At 44.3% G+C, this 17586-nt stretch overlaps 1 protein-coding gene across 1 annotated transcript in view; it reads right to left on the bottom strand.

Moving 5' to 3' along the window:
• GALNT2 (polypeptide N-acetylgalactosaminyltransferase 2) overlaps positions 1-17586 on the bottom strand; it is a 184386-nt gene that overhangs the window by 80610 nt on the left and 86190 nt on the right. The window contains exon 2 of the mRNA XM_044386074.3: positions 8205-8298. Coding sequence (XP_044242009.1) covers positions 8205-8298 — 94 coding nt within the window. The remainder of the gene's footprint in view (positions 1-8204; positions 8299-17586) is intronic.

Genomic DNA, 17586 nt, shown 5'->3' with positions numbered 1-17586 from the left:
GAGGGATGGAAAGGCAACAGAAAGAGTTAAAACAACAGAATCAAGGGATCTCAGAGCGAGAAAGGGTCTCTGTTTCACAAAGAAGGAAAATGGAACTGCAAAATAGTCACTATTTTCTAAGCCCAGATACCTGGGGGCGGTGCTGAGCCCGGAGCCCCAGTGCCCAGCTCAGGATGCTGTCCTGGCCTTGCCCCCAAGCCCTGTGCTCCTCGAAGACCACCCTCACGTTCTAGTTGCTATGTGGCCGCTAGCTCAGAAATGGCACAAGCACTGGAAAGAGGACATGGGGAGTGCTCACCCAACCTGCTCAGGAGTTCACAAATCTTGCAGCTCCTCCTCAACTTCTAGAAAGCAGTTGTCCTAGAAGCACGTGTCCACTTGGGAATGCTGTGCTCCCTCTCCGAAGCCAGGGGACGCCTAGGCAGCACTGGGGGGGGGAGCAGGACTTGTCCCCGCGAGCATGACCACGGCCTCCTCTATGAGGCACCAGGAAACCCTCCCTGGGAGCAAAAAAAAAAACAAAACAAAAAAAACAAAACCCAAAGCACTCCCTCCTTTCTTGAGCCAAACGGCAGAGAACTCTCGGACTTCTATGCTGCCTGTGACGTAGACAAGGGGCAGTTCTATGACGGGAAATGGAGGATTCGCTTGAATGACCACTGAATACAGGGGGCTTCCACAGAAGAACCTGAGTGAGGTCAAAAGCAGCCCGCCTCAAACTGCACCCGGTCTCCCTGATGACAGTGGGATCCAAATAAATGGAAGTGGAAGATGATGTTGACCAGATGTCTCACCCCAATCCCCAGACATCCTTCAAGGACTGGCTTTCAACTGGAGAACTTGGTGAGGAAATCACAGGTCTCTAAAAGGCAAACGTCGGATTGAGTTGCTTATAAATTCCGCTGCTGGTGTTCACGTTTGTGGTTCTGCTCCTGTACAATGCTCACAAAACCCTTCTCGGCTATGCTCTGGCTCAGGGTACAGCTTGGTCTGTGCTCCTCAAGCCCCATGAATCTCCTGCTGGAACACACGTGACTGAGCTTCCAACAGAAACTGAAGGCCGGGACCCCAGCCTCCAGGCCTCCCCTCTACCACAGCCACTTGGGTGGCATGCTTTATTGAAATTCCAGATTCTACCCGAAAGTAGGCTGGGCTGGGACAGGAAATCAAGTTAAAACAATAACCTGGGCTTTTGTGGCCATGGCTGACCCAAGAGCAGAGATGTCCAAAGTGGGGCCACATACGACACCCTTCTGGGATAAAGAAACGGTAGAGATTTTCAAGTATTTTTCCTAATCCTTTATAATACCATATTTAAAATATGCTTTGGAATGCATCAATAGATCAGTGTGGTAATATGTGTTTAATCTAGCAGTATTTTAAGATAGACAGAGGGAGAGTGATCTATACTCGAAATATTTTTTGCTAATAGGGTGCTTGGTCACAGAAGTTGGAGCCATTGCCTGGGGGCATCATCCCTGTCTTTAATCTGGCTCGTACATCTGTCAGTGGGTTTTGTGGCCATGCTGGAAGACACCAGGCTCCTATATTCGGCTTCGTGCTGCCTCCTCCCACCCATCTGTCTACAACTGCTAGATATCCAACACCTAGAACACAGGAAGCTACTGAGTTTCTGGGCAACCCACTTTACACAGTGGAAAGTGCGATGAGCAGTGGTTCCTTGTGGGCCACAAAATTCTGCCAGTGCCCGTCATTCTTGCGGAAAATATGTTTCTTAACCATAGCAAAATAACTTCTAAAGGAAAAACTCACGTGTAAGCCGATTTAGTGAGAAAAAAAGGTCACAACGAAAACAGATAAAGTCCACTGGCAAAATAAAAGGACACGGTGCCTTCATCAAAATTTATTAGTAATAACTCAAAAAAGAGGAAAATCAGTACATTTCTATCTCTGAAGAAAGTCAACTGTATAACAGCGGAAAACATGAAAGCCAGGGTCAATACCACACTGAATGGATTTTAACTAGTATGACTCTTAATAGTAACATCTAGTGTATGCCCTGAAGATGGCTTCCCCCTCCCTCTCCATATACGTCTTAAAATCCACCAGAACACTTGTTTCACAGGAGGTCTCTCATTAATCCACACAGTAGAAGCATATCCTATTATTATAATAAAGAAATGCTTATTAGCTAAGTATTCCATTCAGATGCTCCCCACTGAGTGGGTAATGCCTATTTTACATAGGAAGGAACTGTGGCTCAGGCTGAATGACTCATCCAGGAGTTGGGGAAGAAGAGAGGGGTCTGCCCTAACAGACAGATCTAATGCACGCACACATACATTCCCGTCTAGTGCAAGTGGGACAATGGGAAGGGTGCAGACAAAGGAGAGCCTGTATGCCCTGGGGTGATGCTTACCCAACCTCAGTAAGAAACATGAATATACGAACTCTTCGTCACCATCAAAGTAAAAGTTCCATGAACTAACTTCCAGTTTCTGGTCCAGTGTGTAAAGAGCTTGGAAATCATCACTCCACCCTAACCATAAACAAAAAGCTGAGCAAGGCAAAAAAATCAACAACTCTTCTTAGCTCACCCGGAGAAGTGAGCCCATAGAGCACACGACTACTCTAAAAGCTGGAGAGACCAACAGGTGAATACAGGGAATCACAACTTACTGGAGCACCGGCCTCTGGGGGCACCTTGTCTGGGTAGTGAAACCGGAACTGCAGTTCCAGTGAGCAGCTGGAGGGCACTGTGGACAAGCCTGAGAGATAAAAACTCCAGGGCCATCGGCCATAGGTGGGCGCCCATACCTCGGTGAGTTTTATCGCCAGGAGCTTAACTAGGGCTCTCATCGTGAATACAGGAAGACAGACCCCTTCATGCTTCCAGCAGGGGGAGAAGAAAAAGAATCATTTTGAAATATGCCAGAGCATTCTGTTCTTAACAAGGCCTGCCCTCAAGAGAAACTGTTTGACCATAGCTAACCTATTGGCTGTTTATCAGAGCCTAACCAACCTGGGGAAAGGAAAATACTCAACTCCAGCCTGTCCTTAGCCTTCCACAGGGAGGAAGGGAAATACTCATTTTTAATCACCTCTAGCCTCCCTATCGCACCTCTGTGGGAGAGAAACTGAGAAGCATTTGTGAAGCTGACAGCCCAGGGGCACAGACCTATCATATGACTATAGAATGTGTCCCCTCCCTGCTCTAGAACTTATCACCACATCACTAAAGGCCTATATACTGGAGCTCCTTTTACCCAGCACATCATACCTAGTGCTGAAGAAAAACTTACAAGGCGTACTAAAAGGCAAAAACAAAGTTTGAAGAGAGAAAGCAAGCATCAAAACAGATTCAGATATGACAGGGATGTTGGAATTATCATACCAGGAGTTTAAAACAACTATGATTAATATGTTAAAAGCTCTAATGGAAAAAGTAGACAACATGGAAGGACAAATGACTAATGTAAACACAGAGATGAAAACTCGCATAAAAAAATCATGAATTACTAGAGATCAAAACCACTGTAACAGAAATGAAGAATGGCTCTGATGGACTCATCAGTAAACTGGGCACAGCTGACGGAAGAATCTTTGAGTTTGAGAATAAGACAGTAGAAACTTCCAAATGGAAAAGAAATATTAAAAAAAAAAAAAACCCTGGGGCGCCTGGGTGGATCAGTCGTTGGGCGTCTGCCTTTGGCTCAGGGTGTGATCTCAGAGTCCTGGGATCGAGCCCCACATCAGGCTCCTCTGCTGGGAGCCTGCTTCTTCCTCTCCCACTCCCCCTGCTTGTGTTCCCTCTCTCGCTGGCTATCTCTCTCTCTCTGTCAAATAAGTAAATAAAATCTTTAAAAAAAAAAAAAAAAACCCTGAAAAAAATCAGAACAGAGTATTCAAGAAATGATGGGCTACTACAATACATGGACACACAATTGTATGGGAATACCAGAATGAGAAGAGAGGCAGGACTAAAAGAATTATTTGAAGTGATAATGACTGAGAATTTCCTCAAATTAATGTCAGACACCAAAACACAGCTCCAGGGAGCTCAGAGAACACCAAGCAGGATAAATAACAAAAACAAACAAACATACAAAAAACATAAAAACAAAAACTATACCTAGACAGGCATAGCACATTTAAACTGTAGAAATTAATGATTTTTTAAAAACCCCTGAAAGAAGACAGAGGGGGGAAAACAGCTTTAGAGAAATAAAGATTAGAATTCTATCCAACTTCTCATAAACCATGCAAGCAAGAAGAGAGTGGAGTGAAATATCTAAAGTGCTGAGAGAAAAAATGAATGTCAACTAGAATTCTATACCCTATGAAAAGAATCTTCAGAAGTGAAGGAGAAATAAAGACTTTCCCAGACAACAAAAATTAAGGCAGTATGTTGCCAGTAGACCTGCCTCGTAAGAACTATTAAAAGAAGCTCTTCAGAGAGAAGAAAAACGATACAGGGCAGAAACTCAGATTTTGGTAATGCAAGTAAGAACATCAGAGAAGGAATAAGCGATGGTAAAATGACAACTTTAGTTTTCTTATTCTTAATTTATCTAATAGATAACAGTTTGTTCAAAATAATCATAGCAACAGTGAACTTGATTATGTACGCTTATATATATGTTTATGTACACACATATAATGTGAAAGGAACGACAGCAATGATACAAGGAATACACAAGTGTTATACACTAACTGAAGAGAGCTAGAGCTATTTGAAATTAGACTTGGATTAGTTGTAAATACATATTGCAAACTCTAGGGCAATCACTAAAACAAAGGGAAAAAATAGGAGAGAAAAATGGAATCATGTAAAATGCTCAATGAAAGCTACAGAAAGCAGAAAAAAAGTGTGGAAGACAAAAATAAGGACAGAATAAGGGCAAGGAATAGAAAAGAGTAACAAATATGGTAAATATCAATGCAGCTATATTAATAACCACTTAAAATGGCAATGGTCTAAATACAACAATTAAAAGACAGAGATTGTCAGAACAGATCAAAAAATAAGACCCAACTGACTGAATGTTATCTACAAGAAATCTACTTCCAAAACAGAAAGCACTGAGCCCAGATGGGTTCACTGATGAACTCTACCAAACATTTAAGGAACAAACCATACTAATTCTCTACAATCTCCTTCAAAATATAGATGCAGAGGGAATAGTTCCTAACTCATTCTATGAAGCCAGCATTACCCTAATAACAAAACCAGACAAGGACATTACAAGAAAATAACAAGCTACATAGATGCAAAAATCAACGAAATATTAGCAAATTAAATCCAACAATGTATAAAAAGAATTATATACCATGACCAAGTAGGATTTATCTTAGGTATGCAAGGCTGGTTCAACATGTGACAATCAATTAATGTAATCTACTTGACAAAATTCAACTCATTCATGATAAAAACTCAGCAAACTAGGAACAGAAGGAAAACTTCTTCAGCTTGATAAAGAACATCTACAAAAAACCTAGAGCTAACTTCATATTTAATGGTGAGAAACTAGAAGCTTTCCTGCTACGATCAGAAATATGGCAAGGATGTGTACCACTTTCCAACATCATACTAGAGGTCCCAGCTAATGCAATAAGACAAGGAAACAAAAAGTGTAATATAGATTAAGAAGGAAGATGTTTGCAGATGATATGACTACCTGTGCAGAAAACTTTAGAACCAAAAACTCCTAGAACTAATAAGTAATTACAACAAGGTTGCAGGATACATGGTTAATATACAAAAGTCAATTGTTTTCTTATATATGAACAATGAACAAGTGGAATTTGAAATTAAACACACAATACCATTTACTTTAGTGGCCCCCAAATGTAAATACTTTGGTATAAATCTAACAAAACAGGCACAAAATTTATATGAGCAAAACTCTAAAACTGATGATAAAAATAAAAAGAACTTTAAATAAATGGAGAGATATTCCACGTTCACAGGCAGGAAGCCTCAACAGTGTCAAGATGTCCATTCTTACCAACTTGATCTATAAATTTGACACAATCCAAATGAAAATCCCAGAAAGTTATGCCATGGGTATCAACAGATTCTAAAGTTTATATGAAAGGCAACAAGCAAACAAACAGAATAACCAACACAACATTCAACAGAAAGAACAAAATTGGAGGACTAACATTAACCGAATTCAAGAATTACCATAAAGTAATCAAGACAACATGGTATTGGCAAAAGAATAGATTATTAGATCAATGGAACAGAACAGAAAGCCCAGAAATGGACCCACATAAATACAGTCAACTGATCTTCGACAAAGGAGCAAAGGCAATACAATGGGGCAAAGACAGTCTTTCCAACAAAAGGTGCTGGAACAACTGGACAACCACATGCAATCAATCAATCAATCTAGACACAGAACTTACAACCTTCTCAAAAATTAACTCAAAATGGATCACAATATAAAACCAAATTATAAGACTCCTGAAACATAATATAGGAAAAAAAACCTAGGTAACCTCTGGTATGATGATGACTTTTTAGATAAAACATCAAAGGCGTGATCCATGAAAGAACTGATAAAGCTAAACCTCATTAAAATTAAAATCTGTAAAGAAAATGAAAAGACAAGACAAAGACAGAGAAAAAATATTTGTAAACAACATATCTGATGGAAGACTGTTATCCAAAATACACAAAGAGTGCTTAAAATTCAATAAGAGGGATGCCTGGGTGGCTCAGTCCTTTAAGCATCTGCTTTCGGCTCAGGTCATGATCCCAGGGTCCTGGGATGGAGTCCCACTTCGGGCTCCTTGCTCAGCAGGAAGCCTACTTCTTCCTCTGCCTGCTGCTCCCCCTGCTTGAGCTCTTTCTCTCTCTCTCTGGTAAATAAATAAATAAAATAATTTTAAAAAAATAAAATTCAACAAGAAAATGAGCAACCCACTTAAAAAAATGGGTAAAAGACCGGAATAGATAACTCTCCAAAGGAGATAAACAGAGGGTAAATGAATATATCAAAAGAAACTCAGTATCATGTATCATTAGAGAAATGCAAATTTAAACAATGAGATTCTACTTCCCACCTGTTACGACAGCCCAAATTAAAAACACTGACAACACCAAAAGCTGCCGAAGACATGGAGCAGCAGGAACTCTCCTTCACTGCTGGTGGGAATGCAAAATGGTACAGCCGCTTTGGAAGACAGTTTAACACTACACACAGTCTTACTACGTGATCCAGCAGTCTTCCTCCTCGGTATTCACCCAAATGAACTGAAAACGTACATCTACACAAAACCCTGCACACAGCTCTTTACAGCAGTTCTTTTCACAACTGCCAAAGCTGAGAAGCAACCAGGATGTCCTTTAGTAGGTGATGGATAAACCGTGGTCCATTCAGACAACAGAATACTACTCAGTGATAAGAACAAATACACCAACAAGCCACGCAAAGACGTGGAGGAAACTTCACTACACATTATTAAGTGAGACAAGCCAATTTGAAAAGGCAACATACTGTATGATGCTAACTATAGGACATTCTGGAAAAGGCAAAACTATGGAGACAGGAAAAGGATCCGTGGTTGTCAGGGATTAGGGGGAGGGACGGATGAAGAGTCGGAACACAGAGGCTGTTTAGGGCAGTAAAACTCTTCTGTAGGATACTGTAATGGTGGATTCATGTCTCTATACTTTTGTTAAAACCCACCGAATGTACACCACCAAAAGTGAATCCTACCGTGAATGAACTGTGGACTCTGGGTGACTGTGATGTGTCAATGTTGGTACCCTGACTGTAGGAATGGACCACTCTGGTGGGATATGCTGACAGTGGGGGAGGTGCACATGTGTAGGGGCAGGAGGTATATGGGAAGCTCTGTCCTTTACACACAATTTTGCTGTGAACGTGAAACTGCTCTAAAAAATAGTCTTTTAAAATATTTGTGAACCAATATACTATCCTATATTTTCTATTTTAGTCTATTTTTTTTTCTTTCAACAAATTTTGGTCACCTCCTAGTAAACTTATTTCACCACCCACTAATGGGCTTGAAGGAAGTCCCCAAAACATTGCTATAGGGCAGTGTCTCCAGCAGCCCTATGAAATCCATTTTCTATCCCAGAGGCTCCATAGGGGCCAAAGGGCACATTCAGCTCATTCGCAGTTTCTGAGCAAGAGTACTTCACAGCCACTAGCCACCAACCACCAGCCACCAGCCCAAGACCGACGGGTCACCAGGGGCTGCCGCAGTACCTGGAGGGAGAGTCTCCACGCTTTGTGCTTTCTCATCCCCGTTGCTGTGATGAAGGTCTTTCTTTTTAATTGGGTCAATTTCATTCCAGTCCTCCTAAGGGGAACAAAGACACCAAATGAGTTGATCAGTTTTCCGAGCACACCTGCATTCACCAGTTCAATAAATAGTAAGTGTTAGGATGCCAGTGGTCCCTGGGGATGCAAATGATGAGGGAGAGAGAATTCCCATCTCCAGGACCTGCATCCCAGAACTTCTCAGATGGTAGAGACATGAGGGGAGAAAAGTGTGGGAGTGACCTTTTCCAAGGAAGGATTTCCACTTCCCTCTTCGTTTTATATTTGCATTGCAAATCTATGGGAAGGAAATAACTCCGGAAATTCCCAGGGCTCTGGATCTGTGAAGGTAGGGAAGGGAGATGGGGAAAGTAGATTAAATAAAATAATTCAATAGTGGTTAAATTAAAGCCATTAAAATCAGGGTAGCTGTCCAGACATCTTAGATGGTTTAAGGACACCCTAGGACCCGATTCTCCCTCCGGGCCCCTTGGAGCCCTCCTCTGCAGTTGCTAAATGATTTAATTCCACTGAATAACAGTGGAGGGAGGGAGAAGGACCAGCCAAGCTTTTCCTAGGGCTTACTCTAATAAGACTGCCAATGAAACAGAGCCGTAAATTAAGGGTTTAATGTGAAACCAGAATAAGATATAGCTCTGGCAGAATTTATTCAGCTCATCTGCACAAACAATTTACTCTAATCCATCAACATTAAATCAAACTAAAAAACATCTCCATGACCACAGAGCTAAATATATTTTCAACCACTTGAAACCTGATTTCTGCGAATCAAGTAAGAAAGGCTTCTGTATATAACCCAGATCAGAAACGTCCCATGGCTAGTCATCTTCCTACACAGACTTCTGAGAGCCAAGCATCGTCAATCGGCCATTCTCGGCCATTCTCCCGAGCAGATGCTGCCGGGATAATCTGCAGCATGAAGCCCTCCCTCGGGGGAGACCCGACCGGGTCCACACAGGTCTGTCTAGCCAGCATTCCACCGGACCAGCATGCGCTGCGTGCTGTGCAAAAGCTGACCACTGGAGACATTTTGGCTCTTCAAACTGTAAAGTGAGATCTGCAAGGAAGGCAATCCTCAGGGGCTGGGCCAAATCAGACATTTTTCCCAAATGCAACTTGCTTTGCCAATAATCTGCATTTTTACTCAAACAGTACAGTAATTAAAGAGAAGCCATGCCTAAGCTTCCTCCCTCTTGAGGCCAGCTTTTCCTTTGGCTGCTTCTTCAGTGATACAGCTGGGTTTAAACCACCAGGGTCAGCAAGGAAATGATGGGGGGGGGGGGGACCCGGGAGGATGACCCCACTGCAGAAACAGCGGGCTGCTGAGGAACCTTCCTGTGCCTTGGCGATCCTAGCCCCACCCAGCTGTCACAAGGCCTCAGTCCTTCAAGTGCCCCAAGTGCTGGGACTTTTGAAGATTCTATCCTGCATTTTAACAAATGTATTAAAATGTATCATTTGCGTCCTAATTCAAGTATTTCTCCCTGCAAAAGTTTTTTTCAAAGGTATTTATAATTTGGCTTTTGGGATTATTTGGTTAAAAATAAACTTTCAATTTACTAATGGCTATGATTTCGCAGCAAGCCTGGCAACCGTGTGGGAGGGGGAGAGTCTAACCTAGTACCTTTAGAATATATGGAAACATGTGAATACTAATTCAGTAAGTAATGGAGTAACCAGAGTCACGCTGTGCAGACTTTTAATTAAGCATTATTAATTCTTATTTTGCAGCTTGCTTGTAGCATTTTGTGGCTAATAACTTTTTTCCCCACAGGCATTACACTGGCTAATGGATCAAACCATTTAACCTTGTACTTGAACAAAATCAAAAGTGAAAGTTGCTGGTGGGGCCGGTGCCTTACTTTCTACGTGTGAGAACCAAGGCATTAGCTGTACTGTCGACAAAATCAACACTGAGGCAGGTCAACCATCCATGTTTTCTTGGAAAATAAATGCTTCCCAAAGGCAAGACGGACTAGTCCATATGCAACACTCCTTAGCCTCCCACCCCCCTTCCAGTCCCCCACGCCCACCACAAAACTAAAGCTGGAGCCCAGAACATGCCAAACAGCAAAGTCCCGAGCAGGTGAAATGATGTTACGTGGCATTTACAAATGCCTACTCTGCACCATGTGTTCTCGCCCCTGTCACGTCCCCTGTGGCCGTGTATCACTCCTCTTTCACAGTGGAGACCTGGAAGATCGGCGAGCCCAAGCACCTTGCCCACACGGGTCACACAGTGAGCAAGAAGCTATGGGTGACTTTTTCTCAATCAGGACGCAGTTTGAACCAAGTTACAAGAGCCCGAGTCTCACAATATCATAAAAATCCAAGGATACGTTTCTAGGAGGTCATTCACAAAGGACTCTTTTATTCTGGACTCCCGAGTCAAAAACTGCCAATTACCATGGTACCTACCTGCTCCTAGAGTAAAGTGAGGAGCAGGAGGAAGAAAAGGAGGAGCCGCCTAGGCCTCTAACACTCAGGGCGCTTCGGAGGTGCCGAGCCCCATCCTAGACACTGCACATACATTGATCCTCCTTACGTCGCTCTTATTAGCCCCATTTTACAGATGGGGAAGCTGAGGCACTGAGAGCTTACGTAGCACAAAGGACAAAACAAGGCTAGATTCAAACCTCGGGGGATTTAGTATTGATTTCTTGGTCTCAGTCATTCTCCTGTACTGCCTTTAAATAAACTATCTTCCCCTCTAACCAACTAGATAGACAAGGGTAAAGCAAAACAATGTATTAACCATTCATCTCAGGATATGTCTCATCACCGTAAATTCCTGATCGTTCAGGATCACTGATGGGATCCACTGGCTGAGACAGCCGCTGCCGGTGTAGGACCCACCACCTGTCAACGGCTCACCCTTCCAGACACTTGTCATGTTCCACTCTCTTCTCTAACCCTGACCCGTAGCCTTTGCTGGATGGAAGAAAGTTCCCAAAGACATGGTGGGGACCAGGGAACTTCACCTTGGCCGAGCGTGCCCGATGGGGTGCAGACAAGCATCCAACAATGATGGCACAGTGTCACACCCCCTGAAGACCGTGGGGGGCACGGCGCGCTGGCAGGAGTGTTGGGAAGGCTCCGAGAAGCCTGTGCACAAGAAGTGACATCTCGGCAGAGATCTGAGGGCGTCAAGAACTGACCTGGCAAGATGAAATGATGGGGGTGGGGAGATGAAGGTGTGATGGAGGCAACTGCACGACAGAAAAACAGACATGGAAGTGGCAAGATCCCGAGACTGAGACTTGTGTTCCAGAAACATCGCTTTGGCTGTAGTGTAGGGAGCAGATGGAGGGGAGAGAAGAGAGGCCAGGGGGCCAGGAGGGCAATGCAGCAAGGGACTGTGGTGAGCTGGTTCAAATCCGGGTCCTAGAGATGCAGAGAGGAGATTGGCACAGCCGTGGGGCCGTAACTGGAAGGGGAGAGCAAGAAGGAAGGCAGGAATCAGAGATGTAGGCTTCCTACCCGGACGTTTCAGACAGGAGGGGCACTCACGGCTAGGGAGCATGAGCGAGTGGTGTGGGTGGGGTAGGGAGCGGCACTGGGAAACAGAGACGAGTCGGTTGGGGAAATGTTGGGGTTACTGCGAGATCCCAAGAGGAGGTACCTGGCAAACACAGTAGACAGACAGCTGCAGTGCTGGAAAGGCAGGAGACAATCGAAGCTGCTGGTGAGCACGTGGGAGCATCCAGGGAGGGTGGGAGCCGAGTGAGGACGGGTCCCGGGGCAGGGGGGGGAGATGCCCACACTTAGGGGGCAGGCAGGACACGCGGCACTTGGGAAAGGCCGTGGCCCAGGAGCTGGAGCCTCGGGTTCTAGCCACGGGGGTCTGAGGAAGCCACCAGCCTCTGTCCCCTGGGCCACTGGGCTGAAGGATGTGTGGTCCCTGCTTGCCCTAGCTTTCCTGGGGACCAGACGGAGCCAGCACTTTCTGGTACTTTCTACCTACCTCACATACGTTTGGTATCCAAAAGCACTTGAGGTCCTTGGAGGGCTGGAGGGCCTTGTCACACTTCCTGCGTATCCTCACGGGGCACCAAGTGTGGCACTGGTCTTATGTTAGTTGCATAATAATACATTAGAGTTGGGAAAAAAATCCCCACGCTACTGTACTCAGATTGATTTGACTGGCTTCGCCCACTCTGCAGTGGAAGTGTTTCGTTACAACAACCCCCTGCCATACATCTACATACATTATGAGACTTATTTACACCCGTGGAGGCTCGTTTCACAGGGGAAGCTCGAGGAATGTAACTATATGGGGAAGCCTCTTGTGCCCAGGACCCACTGACAGCCAGGATGTGCAACCAACTGATCTGTTTGTTTGCTCCCTGTTAAGAGAAAATGACGCAGTGACAGACAGGTCCCCTTTTTAGTGACAAGGAGAAACTGCTGAGATTAGAGGAGTAACGATGTGGTTTGATGCTGGGTCAGAAGTTGCAGAGAACTCAAAGCCCGTGATCTGGTAAGCTTATTCCCAGGCACAGCCCCATCTCTGCTTTGTCTCTCCCGCCCTCCGAGGAGGGCTGTCGACACCAGATGCATAATGACTAACCCGCAGACAGCCTAGGCTGCTGACCAGTGTGGACAAGGGCGGGCTCAGCGGTTCTAGCCCAACCCTGGATTCTGCCAGGGAAGTTGAAGCAGCGGTCTGCCAACCACATCACCAATTGTGGAGCGGGGAGGATGCGGCTGCCCCGCTCGACGTTCCCATTTTGACCACACTGCAGGAGAGACCTGGAGAGCCTCACCTACGGCATGCAATGGCCTCGCCCCTGTTAAACAGTGTTTGAGCCACAGAATACTAACCCGATTTCCTGTCCTCCTACTTACTAACTGACCTGAGCTCGCAGCTGCTATTGTTCGTATTTGAACTGGGTGAGTTTTCATAGAGCCTTTAGAAGCTCTAGATATGCACTTTGCCCCCATTGTTCTTACAAATGTGTACAACAGCAGCAGTCTATTACCTGAAGTGGCACAAATGGAATTAAATCAGGCCGGGAGAGAGATCAGATGGAAATAAATGACTGACTGATGTCTACTTACCTACCGTAATTACAGAGTACAACAGCCCAAATTCATCCTATTTCCAAGAAGATAAAAGAACAACGAGTTTTAATAAAATGACATTCTTTTCAGAAATAGTAAATCCAATAGGTTGGTTTACTGAGTAGTTATGAAAATTAATTAAGTGTAAATATAGCTTTACTTATTAAGAGAATATTCCCCATCATATTCCCAATATGATCTGTCTGTTTCAAAACAAGAAGAAATAAGTAACAAGCGGGCTTGGCTTTTGCCAGAGACAGGTGTCAGTGTGTGGAGACAGGTGTGGAGACAGAAAGGCCAGTGTGGGGGGAGCAGAGAGGGTCAGCTGGTTTTGAGAGCAGCCTTTCACGTACGAATAGATTGCCATCAGCTTGTTCCGGGCACTGTTTTGTCCCTGTTTCTTGTCCCAGATGAGAAAAGCGACCCAGAAGGGCTAAGTGACTTATCGTGTATCAACCACTGCAAAACAAGTTCCCTCAAAACTGAGAGGCTTGAAACAAGAAGGATTTATTATCTCACACCGCTTCTCAGAGTCAGGAATCTGGGTGGTTCTGGCTCACATCCCCCGTGGGGCAGCAGTTAAGATGTCAGCCAGGGCTGCCACCATCTTAGGGTCCGACTGGGCTGAGGGGCTGCTCCCAAGATTGTTCACTCACATGGCTGCTGGCTAGCGGCTTCAGCTCCTCACCATGGACTCATGCAGAGGGCTGCTTGAGTGCCCTCACAACATGGCAGCTGGCCTCCCCCAGAGTAAGAGATCCGAGGAGAGGAAGGCTGGGGGAGACAGAGGAAGAGAGGCAGACGCCAGTTCCCTTTTACAACTTAGTCTTGGAAACCAGACGCTGTCACACCAGCACATTCTGTTGACTAGGAGCACATCACTATGTCCAGCCCACAGACAAGGGGAGGGGAATTAGATCCCACATTTTAAGAAAAGGACTGCCAAAGAATTGGTGAGCACATTCTAAAACCACTGTGTGTCCATGCCTAAGACCAAGAGTGGCAGAGATGAGGACAGAATACTCCACAAGGAGACAGAACACCTCTGCGACCCAGACAGTTACCCACACATGGGAGCCATGAGGTGATGGGAGTCCAAGAGATGAGTCACGAAAGGGTCAAGTCGGCCCAGTAAAAAATGTTACTTCATCTCACACTGACCTCTTGTCCACAGTCCAATATAAAGACTAACACCACTTATAGCAACACGTTTGAATCATGAACCACCACCGAAGCAAACATGCTTACACACATAAAATAGATGATAAAGGTCGGGGTATACTGCGGACTCAGCAGAGGCTGTCTTCATAAATTTTAAATGGCTAACACTGTATTTGTTAACAGAGATAAAAATATCACTGTGGAAGGAAAAAAGAAAATAAATAGGTTGTTTTTAATCTCCCGTTACCGAAATATATTTTGTCACTGTTAAATTATTTCAGCCGACTAGACCATATGCTCAGAGGCAGATTAAGTAACCAAAAATACCATCCGAATGACTACTTGATTTTTTTCCTCATCAACTGTCTACGTTCCACTGTTATTTAATGACTGTTCAGTGATCACCACCACAGCCAAACCATATAGCAATATTTGCGTTCTGGGGGGGAAAAAAAGCCAGGCTGCCAGATCTGTTAAAAGGATGTAATCATTTATATTTCCACAGCCCACTGACACTGAAAACTAACTAAATTGTTTACTTGAAAGCAAATTTTTTAAAGAGCAGACTCAGTTTCTTGCTAAAGACCAAGACCTCCTATGCCCCAGCATTCTCACTATGAAGTGATCCACAGAGGAACAGAAGGACTATTAACTGCTTCTAATTCTTCAGGGTGGGTACCTCACCAGATTAGTGCAGAGAATAATTCCTAGGTCTTCTTAAGAGAGGATGAAAAAACCTGCTGATATAAGGTGTCACTATCGAAATTTTACTTTCCAAATAGGGCGGGTGACCCATTAATAAATTGGTAAATGTAATTTTAACTCACTGGTAAATAGAATGCTCAGGGAAAGCCTTCTTAGCTAGGCTAGGAGTCAGGTCACTCTGAACCATTACCAAACTTTGGTGAAAATTGAAGCCTGTACCCTACAAACACTGACATCTACGCGTTTATAAAAGAGATGGTTTCTAGAACACTGTATATCAACTATACTTAGATATTAATTTCTTTTTAAATCAAAGCAATGAGATATGAAAATAACTGAGGGGAAAAAGATTTCTGCTTCTAAATAGGAGTTCCCACTGAAAGCAATAACTTAGGAGGAAGAGTGTTCTCCTGCCTCCTAATCATCATCAGAAGAGGAAGGGGACTGTAGAGACCAGAACCATGCAGGCGCAGTCACTCAACCATTTCCGAACATACATTTTGTGCATGGGCACCAGTGAGAACCCCCAACGCCATATTTCATCGCTTGGGGAGAGCAAGTCAAACAAGCTGGAAGAGTAGGAAAAGCTCAGGGTGAGCTTCCAACGGCAGCCTCCCAAAAGGTTCCATAACTTTTTTTCAGGTAAATATCAAAAGATAGGAAGGGGGATACCTGGGTGGCTCAATTGGTAAAGCGTCTGCCTTTGGCTCAGGTCATGATCTCACAGTCCTAGGATCGAGTCCCGCATGGGACTCCCTGCTCAGTGGGGAGACTGCTACTCCCTCTCCCTCTGCCACTCCCCCCAGCTTGTATTCTGTTGTGCACACTCTCTCTTTCCGTCAAATAAATAAAAATAAAATCTTAAAAAAAATGATAGGAAAGGTTTAAGAATCAGGATCTGGGTAGAGTGGCAATAGAAGAAACAAGACAGAAAGGCCAAGTCTCCTGGCTTTCTCCAAGGCCTGGTCCTTGCTCCAGCTGGGGGGCGGGGCCCAGCTTGGGCATTTTCTAGAAGCTCCCCAGGTAGCTCTAATCCACAGGGTTGAGAACCACTGGCTTCACTTTCCCATTCATTTCTCCAACATGAAACTCAATGCTGCTAAAATGGAAGGGGCAAATTTCTACTGTGGGTTCAAGTCACAGGCTGCTTCATACATAATCACTTGCTCACAAATAAAAAAACATATTATGATAAAGGTCACTGCTTTGTTTATTGTACAGCGTAGTTTCAGAAAAACGTGGGCTGGTGAGAAATACTGTGGGGCTGCTCGTTATTTGGGAGCTGTAATGATCAACTGTACTGAAGTCATGGGTTAGAATAACATTGCTTTTTATCCTCTGTTATTTAACTTTTCTAACATGCAGAGGGCCAGGCGCACCATCCTGTACGCTCACTCCATACACGGCCAGTCAACTGCCTTAAAGTAGTCAGAATCCTCCTGTTCAAATCGCCATGGTCATGTACAGATGAAATGTCCATCAGTGACCCCGCCTGCTCAATCCAGAAACTCTAGAGCCTGAGATGTGACGAGGAAAGGTGTGGGATGTGTCGTGGGCATGGCGAACTGATCCTGGTCTATCTCTATCACCTCGGGCACCTCAGGGCCTCAGGTTTCCAAGACGCAACACAGAAATTTACAAACCCCTCTATCCTATCCCATGAAATGTGACAGGGGCTCCAGTGGACTGTAAGGCATTATACAAGTTAGACATTAAGTCCCATTACTGAGAACATCAAACTTGCCTCTTCCAATCTGAGGGACCCGCCTTCACCCCTCTTTTTCCCTACACTACTCAGGCTACTGAACGTCCGTCCTCCTTCCTCCCCATCATTAGCTAGTTCACTGACTTGTTAACATGTAGACATGTTACTTCTGTGGTCTTCCTTCCCCAAACCCTAAACCCCAGTCTCATCATGAGGAAAACATTAGATAAGCACCAAATGTGGGATATTTTTACCAAATCCTTGACCACAACTCCTCAAAACCATCAAGGTCATCAAAAGGAAGGAAAGCCTAGGACTGTCACGGTCCACGGGAGCCGAAAAAGATCTGACAACCCAATGTAATGTGGGATCTGGGCAGATACTGGAAAAGAGAGAGAGTATTAGGGGAAAACTCAAGAAATCTGAATAAAGTAGGGACTTCAGTTCATAATAATGTATCAGTATTGTTCTTTAATTGTAATGAATGTACCATACTAATTTGAGATGCTCATCCCAGGGGAAGCCGGCTACAGGGTATATGAGAGTCTCTGCACATGTGTTCCCACTTTTTCCGCAAATCTGAAACTCTTATAAAAAACAGTCTAAAAAATTTTTGAACTAAATGTGGGCATAGATCTTATTTACATAAAAGGAAAATAATTACATTAAACA

This window comes from Ursus arctos, unplaced genomic scaffold (assembly GCF_023065955.2).
Source record: "Ursus arctos isolate Adak ecotype North America unplaced genomic scaffold, UrsArc2.0 scaffold_7, whole genome shotgun sequence".
Classification (NCBI taxonomy): Eukaryota; Metazoa; Chordata; class Mammalia; order Carnivora; family Ursidae; genus Ursus; species Ursus arctos.
This window is presented reverse-complemented; position numbering and strand designations above follow the sequence as displayed.